At 35.3% G+C, this 13562-nt stretch overlaps 1 protein-coding gene across 2 annotated transcripts in view; it reads right to left on the reverse strand.

The window, feature by feature from the left end:
- Positions 1-13562, reverse strand: part of TMEM135 (transmembrane protein 135) — a 241190-nt gene that overhangs the window by 176153 nt on the left and 51475 nt on the right. For both annotated transcript variants that reach the window (XM_003365362.5, XM_023645602.2), the window contains one exon: positions 11292-11325. In XM_003365362.5, the coding sequence (XP_003365410.1) occupies positions 11292-11325 (34 nt within the window). The remainder of the gene's footprint in view (positions 1-11291; positions 11326-13562) is intronic.

Here is a 13562-nt window from a genome sequence, read left to right on the forward strand (position 1 = left end):
CCAAAATATCAAGTTATTATACTTTTTATATCTGTATAGCCTGTATTGATATCACTCTCTCATTCCTGATATTGGTAATTTGTATCTTCTCTCTTTTTTCCTTGATCAGTTTGGCTAGAGGTTTATCAATTTTATTCACTTTCTCAAGGAACTAGCTTTAGGTATATTGATTTTTTTCTTTGGGTTTAATTTTTCTTCACTTATTTTCACTTTACTATTTATAATTCCTTGCTTTGGTTTGCTTTGGGTTTAAGTGCCGTCTTTTTCTAGTTTCTTAAGGTGGAAACTCAAGTCATTGATTTGACACCTTTCTTCTTTTTCTAAACAGGTATTTAGTGCTATAAATGTCCCTCTAAGTATGCAGTAAATATATCCCACAAGTTTTGTTACGTTGTGTTTGCTTTTTCATTCATCAAAGTACTTCCTAGTTTCTATTTTGACATCTTCTAAAGTATGTTAGTTTTCAAATATTTGGGATTTTCCAGATATCTTCTGGTTACCCATTTCTAATGTAATTCCACTGTGGCCAAACAATAAATTGAATGACTGGAATCCTTTGAGACTTGTTTTGGAGCTCAGAATACATCAATCTTCAGGGCAGTTGAAAACAACGTGCGTTCTGCTGCTGTTGTGAAGAGTACTCTACGAATGTCAATTATGCCAAGTTAGTTAATGGTGTCGTTCAAGGATTGTGTATCCTTAATGATCTCCTTTTCATCTTCTCTACCAGTTACTGAGAAAAGGATGTTGTAATCTCCAAGTGTAATTGTAAATTTGTATATTTCTCATTGCAGTTCTGTCGGTTTTTGCTTTATTTATTTTGAAGCTGTTATTAGGTGAACAAACATTTAGGAACTTTTATGTCCTCTTAATTCCCTTAACTCTTTACTGTTATGAAAGGAGGCTCTTTTTCTCAGTAATATGCTTTGCTCTAAAATCTACTGTCTAATGTTAACATAGACACTCCAGCTTATTTCTGATTAAAGAGAGCATGATATATCTTTTTCTAACCTTTTGCTTTTAATCTGTTTTAGTTTACTCTTAATTTATTTGTCACTTTACTTTTAAAGTGGCTTCTTTTAGGTTAGAGTTGATTTGACATTTATAACATAAATCTTAAAATTATCATGGTCTACCTTCAAGTGATATGCAATATCCCATAGTGTATAAAAATCTTACATTACACTTCCATCTCTTCCCTCTTAAACTTTGTTATTGTTGTTGTACACTTGACTTTTACATATGTTACAACCCTCACAAACTACACTGCTATTATTTTTGCAATTAATTACACTTTCAAAGGGATACAATTAAGAAAAGTATCTTTTATGTTTACCCATGTAGTTACCATTTCCACTGTTCATCATTTCTTTGTGTAAACCTGGATTTCCAACTGCTATCATTTTCCTGAAAACTTTTTGACAAACTTTAACATTTCCTCTACTACAAGTTTGCTGTTGATGAATTCTTTCAGCTTTTGTATGTCTGGAAAAGTCTTTATTTCACCTGTTTTTTAAAGACATTTTGCTGGGTATACAATTCTAGGTTGACAGTTCTTTTTCCTCAGTACTTTAAAGATGTTGCTTAACTGTCTTCTGGTTTGTATTATTCCCAAAGCGAAATCTGCTGTCATCATAATCTTTCTTCCTCGGTATAAAATGTTTCTCTTTTCTCTGGCTGCTTTTTTCTCTTTATCACTGGCTTAATTGACTATGATATGATTAGTTTCCTTCATGTTCCTTGTGCTTGAGGTTCATTAAACTTCTTGGATATTAAAAGTTTAGAGTTTTCATCAAGTTTGAGACATTTTCAGCCATTATTCCTCCAAATGCTTTTTCTGAACTTCCCTCTTTTAGAGACTCCAATTGTATGCACATTGGGTCAAGTCAAGCTGTCCCGTTAGATCACTAACATTCTGTTTGTATTTTTCATTTTCTCTTGGTGTTTCAATTTGGATAGTTTTTATTTCTGTGCCTTCAGGTTCACGAATGTTTTCTTCTGCAAGGTCTGACAACCAATAATCCTGTGTATTTTTCATCTCAGACATTATAGCTTTCGTCTCCAGAAGTTTAATTTGAGTCTTTTTTATATCTTCCATATCTCTGCTTAATGTGTTCAATATTTGCCGTAGCTTCTTGAGAATATGGAGTACAGTAATAATTGCTGTTTTGATGTCCTTGTCTACTAATTCTACCATTGGTATCATTTCTGAGTTGGTTTCAAATGACTGATTTTTCTCATCTATGGGTCATATTTTCCTGAGTCTTTTCATGCCTGGTAATTTGTTATTATATGCCAAACATGAATTTTACCTTGTTGAGTGCTGTATATTTTTGTATTGGGCAACATTCACATCCTTTCATGTCTTGCTTTTTTTTTTTTTTCCAGTTGGGGTCAGAGTAGTGTTTAATCTAGGGCTAATTCTGTCCTACACTGAGGTAAAAATCCTTCCCAGTACTCTTCCCAATGCCCCATGAATTATGAAATTTTCTATTCTCATAGTGGGAACAGCTACTCCTAGCCCTGCATGAGATCATAAGATCTTTCCCTCTAATGGGTTTGGCTAGCTCTCTCTCCAGCCTCAGGCAGATTCCTCACATGCATGCACTGATCAGAACTCAGGTGACTACTCACTGGGACCCTCTGCATATCTCTGGAGCTCTCTACCTCTCTCCTGTCCTACCTGCAAACTCTAGCCACCTTGTCTCCTTGAACTCCTAGTTGTCTCATCATCTCTGGTATACAACCAGGTTCTGCCTCAGTTCTACATCCCTGCTCCATGGCCTACAAATGCTTTCCAGGTAGTAAGCCAAAGCAATCACAGGGCTCATCTCACTAGTTTCCAAACTTTCAGGGATCACTGTCCTTCACTGCTTAATGTACAATGTCTTGAAAACTGTTGTTTCATTTATTTTGTCTGGTTTTCTTGTTGTTTCAGGCAGAAGGGTAAATCTGTTCACTGCCACTCCAATGTGGCCTGAATTAGAAATCATCTTTTATTTCAAACATAGTAAACACACTCGTTTAATATCATTTTCAGACAATTCAAATACATATAGTCTCTGTAGGTCTGTTTCTGTTGTTTATTGTTTCTGCCAGATTTTGATCCTGGTGCCTTGTTTCCTTATGTGCTTCACTACTTCTGAGTACTATACAAAAATTATATGTGAAAAAGACTTCTGCTTCCAGGAAGATCAGATATACATATTTTCCCTATTCCCCGCTAATTACAACTAAAAACCCTAAATATTATAGATAAAACAAACATCAAAAGACTGAAAGGCAGAAAGAAAAAGGGAGACCATCCAGAGATCTTGAGATCCAGAAAATGATGTGGTGGTGAGTACCTAGGTTTTCTTTTTGCCTATACCTTCCAGTCTTGAAGTTGAAGAAGCCTACAAACCAGAAATGCTCACAGGCACAGACAGAAACCTGCTCTGTCTTGCTAAAGGGTCAGGAAAAGGGCAGCCTATCAAAACAGCAATTTTCAGACAATAACCACTCTACCCCAGCCAAACACCACAGAAAAAGAGTGTGGCCCAACGCCCACCAACAATGTCCAAGTGGAGAGCCTCATGAGGCTGTAACAAGGCACCCTAACACCTACAATGGAGAGAAGTCAGAGGAGAAAGTCAAGTAGAAAGCTGAGACTTTCATCCCCAACAGGTGATAACTAGGCCTCTGCTCCCCCTCCCCCTACCAGGGGTGTCAGTAGAGACCACGCCCGCCCAGCAGTAAAGAGGAGCCACACCATCCTTCAAGTGACGACAAAAGCCAAATGCTTATTATGTGGGTTGTTTTTGTATTTTGTAGTTTCCTTTCTTATATAGTACTTTCCTATATCTCTTTTATTTATATTTCTTTGTAAAATTCTACTTCTTCATATCTGTCTCTCTTTGTTTTTAATGATTTTCCTTTATATTTGTCTCTTTCAATTTTTTAATCTATATTTTATATTATCTTTACAAAGCAAACAGAAAACAAAGGTGTATAAAGACTAGTTATGATAATAATCCATGCCCAAAGAGCCATCACACCCTCTGATCTAACTGACCCTGTAGTCGTCCTTCAAGCCATTTATAGCAAAGTCCCTACTAGTTTCAAAGCTCAACCTCTAACCCTAAAATCTCTAGGATGAATAATCAAATCCTTCAGATAGAAACACAGGACAAAGAAGCACAAGACAAAATTCTCTACTAAAGTAACAATAAATCTACCTGCAATGAACTACTAGAATAAGGATATTTTCTCACATTCCAAGCCATTCATTCTGTCTTTCTATCAGAAAGTACATGATCTAAAAATCCATCTTCTTAGCTTTTATCCATCCACACCCAGAGAAATTCATGAAACAGTCATGTACTAAGATGTTCATCACCACAGTGTTTGTGAGCTGAGGAGCTGGGAGAAATCTGGATATCCATTGCCGGAAGAATGAACAAGTAAAATGTGGATGAAATATTCTAAAATTAGGTAGTGGTGACAGTTGCACAACTCTGTGAATATACTAAAAACCACTGGATTATAAACTTTTAAAGAGGTAAATTTTATGGCAGGTGATTTATATCTCAATGAAAGTATTAGAAAGCAATATGTAGGGGATGGATATTTTAGCACACAATGCAGCAGGCAGAAGCAATACACATAGGTCTTGAAAACAAGGTGTCAAGTTCAAAGTAAAAACAATACGGACAGATCTTGAAAACATGGTATTAAATTATCCAATAAAAGAAAATAAGAAGGAGTATCTCTAATATTTCCCCTTTTCACGCTCACAAGCTTGGCTGCAGTATCTGGGAAAATCTCCCTCTACGTAGGTCTATCTTTGTGATCAAGCGAGCCATGGAAACTTTACGGAACCTATTCCTCCTGGATAGCAAAGTATCTCACTTCCTACAAAATGAAGATAAGAGCTCAACATTGCCTAACGTTATATTGGGTACCAGAAACACATTCCTCAATGTGACTGAAAGAGTCAAAGGAAGAACAGAGAGAGGAATGTCATCCCCAGTCCTGGTACTTCTAAGAAAGCTTCCAACAAAGGAATCTATTAGTTCAGGACCTCAGCTGAGGCAGATCCACTTACTCCTTTGTTTACCTTCCTGTGGGAAAACAATGTCATTCAGCTGGCTTAAAGGACTCAGGTCTCGGGGCTAATGGAAAGCGGGCTGATGGGGAAAAGAAGAAAAGGTATTATGTTCACCAACTTAGAAGAGAAGGATCATTCTCTCTCATCTTTGCCATTTCAGGAGTATTTGCTCCCAATCTACATTCATTCAATAATTATTTATTGAGCATATATTATATGCTAGGCACTGTTTGTAGGTACTAGGGATATGACAGTGAATAAGCAAGAGTCCTTGCCTTTAAGCAGCTTATACACAGTGAGGGAGGAAAAACAATTTAACAAGCAAATAAGAAAATTTCAGTACTTCTAAGGACCATGAGAAAGAAAAGATTACGAGGTAGAGAGTAGAGCAGGGAGGGGAAGCTGCTGTAACTCCAACAGTAAGGAAGGGCCCTCTTGGGAGGTGACGATGAGCTGAAAACTATCTAAGGAGAAAATGCTAGCCAAGAAAAATCTAAGGAAAAAAAGATTTCCAAGCAAAAAGAAAAGCAAGTGCAAAGGTTGTAAAGGAATAACTAGCTTTCAAGTGTTCAACAGACAGAGAGCAAGCCAGTGTAAAGAATAAGAAAGAGTAAATGAAGCCAGACAGGTGGCAGCTGCCAGACAGAGCCTTGGAAGCCACAGTGAAGCATCTCAATTTTACTTGGGGTGCAGTGGGAAGGGAAGGTTTTTCTGAGTTTTAAGCAGAAGATTGACATGCTCTGATTTGTGTTTCCAATCACTCTGACTGCCATGTGGAAGACAGACTATGGGAAGACAAGAGTGGGAAAATGTAAACCAGTTAGGGCAGACAGCTCAGGCAAGAGATGTTAGGACTCAGACTCTGGTTATAACCGTGGAGGTGGGGAGTCACTGTAAGACGCAGAATCTATTTTAGAAGTAGATTAAGATTTCCTGATGGACTGTACTAGGAGTATAAGAAGAATAGCTAAAACTCCTAAGTTTCTGGCCTAAGTAACTAGATGGATGGCTGATGTTATTTGCTGCAAAGGGAAGGGGTAGAGGAGCAAATTTGAAAGATTGTGTTTATAATTGTTTTTGAATTTGATACTTTCAGTTTATTTCTTTCAAGTTCATGTGCCAAATTTCTTCAACTAGTTTACCATCCATTTTGTATTTCTTTTGTATCCTCATATGCCCAGCACAGCTGTGATATATAATAAATACCTGCTGAATCTAATTAAATTGAAGTGGCCTTACAAGAAAACATACAAATCAAGATTTTCAAAACTTATGTTTGAAAAATCAAATACAGATGTTTCAAGACACTGCACGTTTAAAATTAAAAAACAAATGATACAGACAAGCATACTAGATATATGTTTACAATTTTAAAATGCATGCATTGTCGAACACTTGGTGGCATAAATGAAATTGAAGAGAAGTTTTCAAAAAGACTTAAATAGAAAGATTTTTAAATGTCATAAATTATAATTAAACTAAACATAAATGAACCACACTGGACATTACATTTTAAATAACTGATGGCAGCATATGCTGAATTTTGAAAGACTGGAATCCTCAGTCATTGTCACAACCAACATAATAAAGGGAAATCGTGTGAACACAAACTTTTGTGAGTTCTCTCTTAAGTCATACTGTGGCAGAGTTGAATCCTAGCAGCTGGTGTTCTTATGAGTAACTGGTTCTGGCATATTATCCCCAGGAAAATGTTTCTACCATTTTATAGCCATATCTTCAGCAGAAGCCAGAGAAAATATTTAATTCTTTACATCATACCTTTTCTATATACTTTTTATACATTTTGCCCTTAACAACCAATTCTCTCTCAATTCTGAAAATCCAGGGCCAGTCCCGGTGGCCTAGTGGTTAAGTTTGGTGTGCTCCACTTCAGCAGCCCAAGTTCAATTCCCGGACATGGACCTACACTGCTCTGTTAGTGGCTATGCTATACTGGTGGCCCACATACTAAAAAACAGTGGAAGACTAGCACGGATGTTAGCTCAGGGCAAATCTTCCTTAGCCAAAAAAATAAAAAATAAATAAATAAAAATCTAAAAAACTATACTATTTTAAAAACTGCACACTTTTCCTTCCAAAATATGCTAACATAAAACAAGAAAACAACATTTTCAGATGGATATTAATTCAATTGCCTTAAGTTTGTAAATTTTTTTTCCTGGTGAGGAAGATTGGCCCTGAGTGAACATCTGTTTCCACTCTTCCTCTATTTGCTTGAGGAAGGTTGTTGCTGAGCTAACTTCTGTGCCAATCTTCCTCTATTTTATGTGGGATGCTGCCACAGCGTGGCTTGACAAGCAGTGCTGGGTCCACATCCATAATCCAAATCTGCGAACCCCAGGCAGCCAAAGCAGAGAGCACAAAGTTAACTACTATGCCACCAGGCCAGCACCAAGTTTCTAATTTTTAAAACGGCTAATCATTAAGGCTATAAACTACTGTTCTGATAACCAAGACTTACTGGGGCTTACTGACAGATATCATGAGTAATAAGAGTAACTATAAAGGAGCCCAAAGGAAGATCTTTTTACAGTAACAAAAGCATTAATAGAGATGCCCCTTATTCAGAGTACTATTTAGTTCTTTACCTGCTCCCTACAACACTAACACACACAGCAAAATTTATATTCACAATTACATAGTACAAACGCTGTACTGTTTGTTTTGAGACAACTTTAACAGCCAAAACTAACAAAATGCTATTATTATTAACCAAATTGTCATTATTTCATTGTCTCCCAACATTTTGAGTGGGGCTGTGCATATATGTGTATGTATAAAACCAACCCATTGTAGTAAAGATATAACCATACTAAGTGAAAAGGTCGGAGTACACCCTCCAAAAAATGACTATTTAATAGCATGAGTAATAAAAACTGCATTGCATAGACACAAAAGATGTCACAAAATGATGTGCCCCCAATTATTTAAAAAATGGGTATGTAATGTGAAATGTGAATGTGCATCTATGTTTATATATTTATGTATGTACGCTGGAGAAGGAAGAGAATTAAAAAACAAACACTAAAATGTTAGTAATTACTACATAGTAAAATTACAGATGATTTTTACTTTCTTCTTTTTTTCCAGATTGGCACCTGAGCTAACAACTGTTACTAATCTTCTTTTTGTTTTTTTCTGCTTTTTTTCCCCAATTCCCCCCAGTACCTAGTTGTATATTTAGTTGTGGGCCCTTCTAGTTGTGGCATGTAGGACGCCCCCTCACCATGGCTTGATGAGCAGTGCCACGTCCGTGCCCAGGATCCAAACTGGCGAAACCCTGGGCCACCAACATGGAGCACGAAAACTTAACCACTTGGCCCCAGGGCCGGCCCCCCTACTTTCTTCTTTATGCTTCTGTGCAACCCAAATCTTAACATGTACTTAAATACAATAAATAATTTTTTAAAATAAAACCTTCCATCATTTAGAAATTTTGTTGTTGACATTATGAGCCAACAATTTCAACTTAGTTTAATAAGCAATATAATCAACTTATAGACCAAAGTTATTTCTTAAGGCTAAATTTAGTCTCTCTGAAAATACTTAAATTCTTACCTATTCTGCACCAACCATCTGCTTACTATAGTAATAGTTATATAGTTAATAGTATAAATAAAAGGCTCTATTTTGATAAAGACAAAACTTATGAGATTATCATTAGTATCCAGAATATATCACATACAAATTCCATTTCCTTTAAATATAGTCAAAATCTATGTGTAAAGTCTTTTTTTTTTTTTTTTTGAGTAAGATTAGCCCTGAGCTAACACCTGCTGCCAATCCTCCTCTTTTAGCTGAGGGAGACTGGTCTTAAGCTAACATCCACACCCATCTTCCTCTACTTTATATGTGGGACGCCTGCCACAGTATGCCTTGCCAAGCAGTGCACAGGTCCACACCCAGGATCCAAACCGGTGAACCCCGGGTCACCAAAGCAGAATGTGCGAACTTAATCACTGTGCCACCAGGCCAGCCCCTAAGTGTAAAGACTTTGATCTCATTAAATTTTTGAATTATAGACCCTTCATAACTAGTTGAAAAAGATAAAAGACTAATTCATATTTTGCATTTTCTGAAAAACTTTTCTAATACTGAAATTTATTAATCTGGACACAAAAAGTACAAATCTACTTAACAGATAAATGTTATCTACCCCCCCAAAAAAAGTTTTCCATTTAGAAAGAACTAGATCCAAAGGTTATTCTAGATTGGGAACACTATGGTAAACAACATGGTACAGCCACTCTGGAAAGCAATTGAACAGTTTCTTTAAAAACTAAACATGCAATTACCATACAACTCGGCAATTGAAGTCCTAGGCATTTATCCTAGAGGAATGAAAACTCATGTTCACACAAAAACCTCACATAAATATTTATAGCAGCTTTATTTGTAATAGCCAAAAACCAAAACAAGCCAGATGTCCTTCAATGGGTGAATGGTTAAACAAACCAGTATAACCACACCACTGACTACTACTCAGCTGTAAAAAGAAATGAACTAGTGATAGGTGCAACAACTGGAATGACTCTCCAGAGAATGATGCTGAATGAAAACAACTAATCACACATACTATATATATACTATATGATTCTATTTATATAACATTCTTGAAGTTATAGTCTATAGAAATTATAGAATTATAGAAATAAAACATGGATTAGTGGCTGCCAGAGGTTAAGGAGTGGAAGGATTAAGGGTAAGAGGGAAGTGGCTATAGCTACAAAAGGGCAGCATGAGGGATCCTCGTGGTGAAAGAAATGTTCTCCGTCTTGACTACAAGTAATATCAACGTAAATATCATAATTTGAACACTACTATAGTTTTGTAAGATATTACTACTGGGGGAAACTGGGTAGAGAGTCCCCATTATTTCTTACAACTGTATATGAATCTACGATTATTTCAAAATAAAAGGTTTAATTTAAGAAAATACAGCATTTTAAGGGTATTCTCCAACATTTATTGTATCAACCAAAGTCAAAGATCTCCCCTCCAGAAATTTACAGTCTAAACCAGGCAACACAAAAAAAGTTTATGAAAGCTTCCTTAGAATTTAAAGTTAAGTGTATACATACACACAGTAATTGAGTATTAAAGTCTACACCATGTGGTAGTATAGAAAAGCATATACATGGCTCAAAGAAAAAAAAAATGCATTGAAACTCAAATTCCCTTCCAGTACACTAGTGTAATATTTTTAAATTTTTTTTAAAAAATAAGAAAGGAGAGCAGCACCCAGAATAGTTTGGTGCTGCTATTATGGTTCCCACAGCACCCTATAATTTATCTTTCAGTCATTTTCAGACATTATTATTTCTACTGTGCCTCTCCACTACACAGCAAAATCCACACATACAAGGACTGTCTCCATCTTACCCACCAGCATATGGCATGGTAACTGACAAGTGGGAAATACAGAGCAAAAATAAAACATTTTACAACTGAAATGAGCTGCTAAGTAAAACTGAACTACACTCCCCTGTTACAGAATTCAAGAATCTATCCTTAAGTAAATAAATAATTATTTATCTTTTTTTGGTTGAATTTTTCAATGTTGCCTATCAATTTTATTAAACAACTTTAAAAGATTTTAATATAAACGTCCTTAAAATACAAACTTGGCAATGAAAATTACATAACCTTGATTATATATTTATTGTGAAGGATATCAGACTAGATAACATACTTCATTGTTATACACTTAGAAATTTAGAAGCCTAGCTAATTGTCTTAGTCTTTGGTGATAAAACCAATGCTGTTCTGATGTCCCAGAAGAATGTACATCATAAAGCTCATCCTTAAATCATTTTCCCCACAAGAAATGGCAATAGAAGTAGAGTATGAAATGAAATTAAAGATGTATATATATAGAGAGAGAGAAATATATCCTATCAAAGAGGAAGATCTAAGCTTAAAGAAAAAAAGTCATGAAAGGGCACAGGGCAGTGAACCACTTTCCTCCTGAAATAAGTGAAATTCAGACATCTGTGACAGGAATAAACCAGATGGCATCAAGGGTCTTTAAAATATTTAAGTCTATCCTTTAAAACAAAGACAGAAAATACTGTCAAATTTAAGTAGCTTTCCTTTATTTTTTAAGGGAACTTGATTAAAAAGAAAAAGAGAGAAAAAAGCACACAGAAAAATCTTAAAAGCAAACAAAAGAATTACTTACCAAGTTGGCCATATAAATTGTGAGCAGCCCTCTCCTGCAAATAATTTTAAAAAGAGATACAGTGAGATTAAGCATCAATTCGACTTAATAATCACTTTATCATTTTTTTCAGAAATACATCTAAAGAGTTATCAGGAGTTAAGAAAAAGGGGATTATGCTGAACTAAGTTTTCAGTACCCTAATAGTTCGATGTAAATAGATCCTACAAGTCATTCTGTTTAGTGGTCATTAATTAAAATTCTTTAAAATTACCATTGCCTAGTAATTGTTAACTAGACTTATTGTGGTGATCATTTCACAGTACATCCCAATATCAAATCATTATGTTGTACATCTGAAAGTAATATAATGTTATATGTCAATTATATCTCAATTAAAAAAATTACTATTGCCTTATCATTATTTATTAATAGGAAGAGTAGTACAATTTGCTATTAGTCTATGTTTATGCTAGAGAACTCCAAATTTAATAAAGAATCCTAATGAATTCATCTTGCCAAAAAGTCAAGGCCAGGATAATTGTTATAAAAAGAAAATTTATTCATTTATTTTTTTTTTTGAAAGGAAGATTAGCCCTGAGCTAACTGCGGCCAATCCTCCTCTTTTTTGCTGCGGAAGACTGGCCCTGAGCTATCATCTGTGCCCATCTTCCTCTACTTTATATGTGGGATGCCTACCACAGCATGGCCTGCCAAGCGGTGCCATGTCCACACCCAGGATCTGAACCGGCGAACCCCAGGCCGCCGAAGCGGAACGTGCGTACTTAACCTCTGAGCCACCAGGACGGCCCCTGAAAATTTATTTTAAAAAAATCAGGTCTTCTATTTGTTTCACATAAATGAAACTGTTCATGAAATGTCATTACAAATCATACTAAATCACCTTGGTTTCAACTTCATTGCTAAGTGAGAAGTCAGGTACTAAGTGAGCCTTCTAATACCAAAGGACAAACAAAAGTTCTGAAAACACTTTACAAGAAAATTGCATAGTTACCAAACTTATTTAATGAGAATTCAGGTAGAAACTCAAAGATAAGGATAATGTTATACCCTTAATCACTTTATTTAACTTATATTACATATGAGACCATGAATGAAGCACTTCCTATTCTCTAGGTAAGAAATCTTTAAAGTTTTAAGAGTTTAAGGGCAGAGTTCAAATAGAAAACGCTGAAAATTATAAAAACTTATTTGAACTTCAATTGTGAACATTTTTAGTACTCAAAGAAAAAAATACTTTGTATATAAAACAAGCACCAATATCAAATCACTTTCATTTAAATAGCATGCCAGGTCTTGATATTAACACTGTCAGTGAAACCTTCTTGATGTCAGATGCAGTCACACCTAGTCTTGATTGTTCATTAGATACAATGGCTTAATAAAGTTTTCAATATTACGAAAGCCACATGGAGGCAGCGCGATTTAACTGAACAACAGTGAAGTCAAGTTAGGAAATCAGGGTTCCAGGTAACTTTAATTCTCTGCTACTCTGTAATTTTGTCCTTAAAATGAGGGAACAATACTAACTTGTATTTTATTTTGTATTGTTAATGTAACTTGTATTTTAAACATAAGAACTATTTAATTAAAAAAATTTTGCATTTATCACCAATACATAAAACACAATCTTGGACCTAGTCTGGCTGAAAGGGGCAGGAGCTCTGGGGATACCCACTGAGCCACACCCCCAGGCAATGTCCCTCTTCCGCAGGTCCCGACGCACCTCAGCAACACAACAGAATTCTACTGTTCCTCTAAAACAGAATTTAAAAATTACTGATGAAATGATCTGTAAAATCCCTTTTAGTTCTTCTTTTCCATGATTTGCACATATGAATTGAAATTGTTCTTACTAATCCTTACCAATATTATCAGTTCCTACCAAATTTTAAATCAAAGATGTTCTAATAGTACTTATTTTAAATAAATTATATGCAGAAAAATTAGGGTAACATCAACATCCAAGAGTTACACATACACAGAAAAGTTAAATCCTTCTCAAGAGATACTTACTCTCTCCAAAAGCTGGTTACATATGAAGAAAAAATAATATTCTTAATTACAAAACCAAAATAAAAATATTTCTGTAATTTCAATGGTACTCCCTGATAATACATTTCATTATGAAGTGAACTAATATATGATGCTATCTTTAAAAATATTTGTTGCACTAATCTAATTCTGTCTCTAATATACAATTGTAATTCAGCTCCAGTTTCATCCCTAGCTTCCATCTATCTGATAATATAATTGTTTATCTTCAATTAC

This window comes from Equus caballus, chromosome 7 (genome assembly GCF_041296265.1).
Source record: "Equus caballus isolate H_3958 breed thoroughbred chromosome 7, TB-T2T, whole genome shotgun sequence".
Lineage (NCBI taxonomy): Eukaryota > Metazoa > Chordata > Mammalia > Perissodactyla > Equidae > Equus > Equus caballus.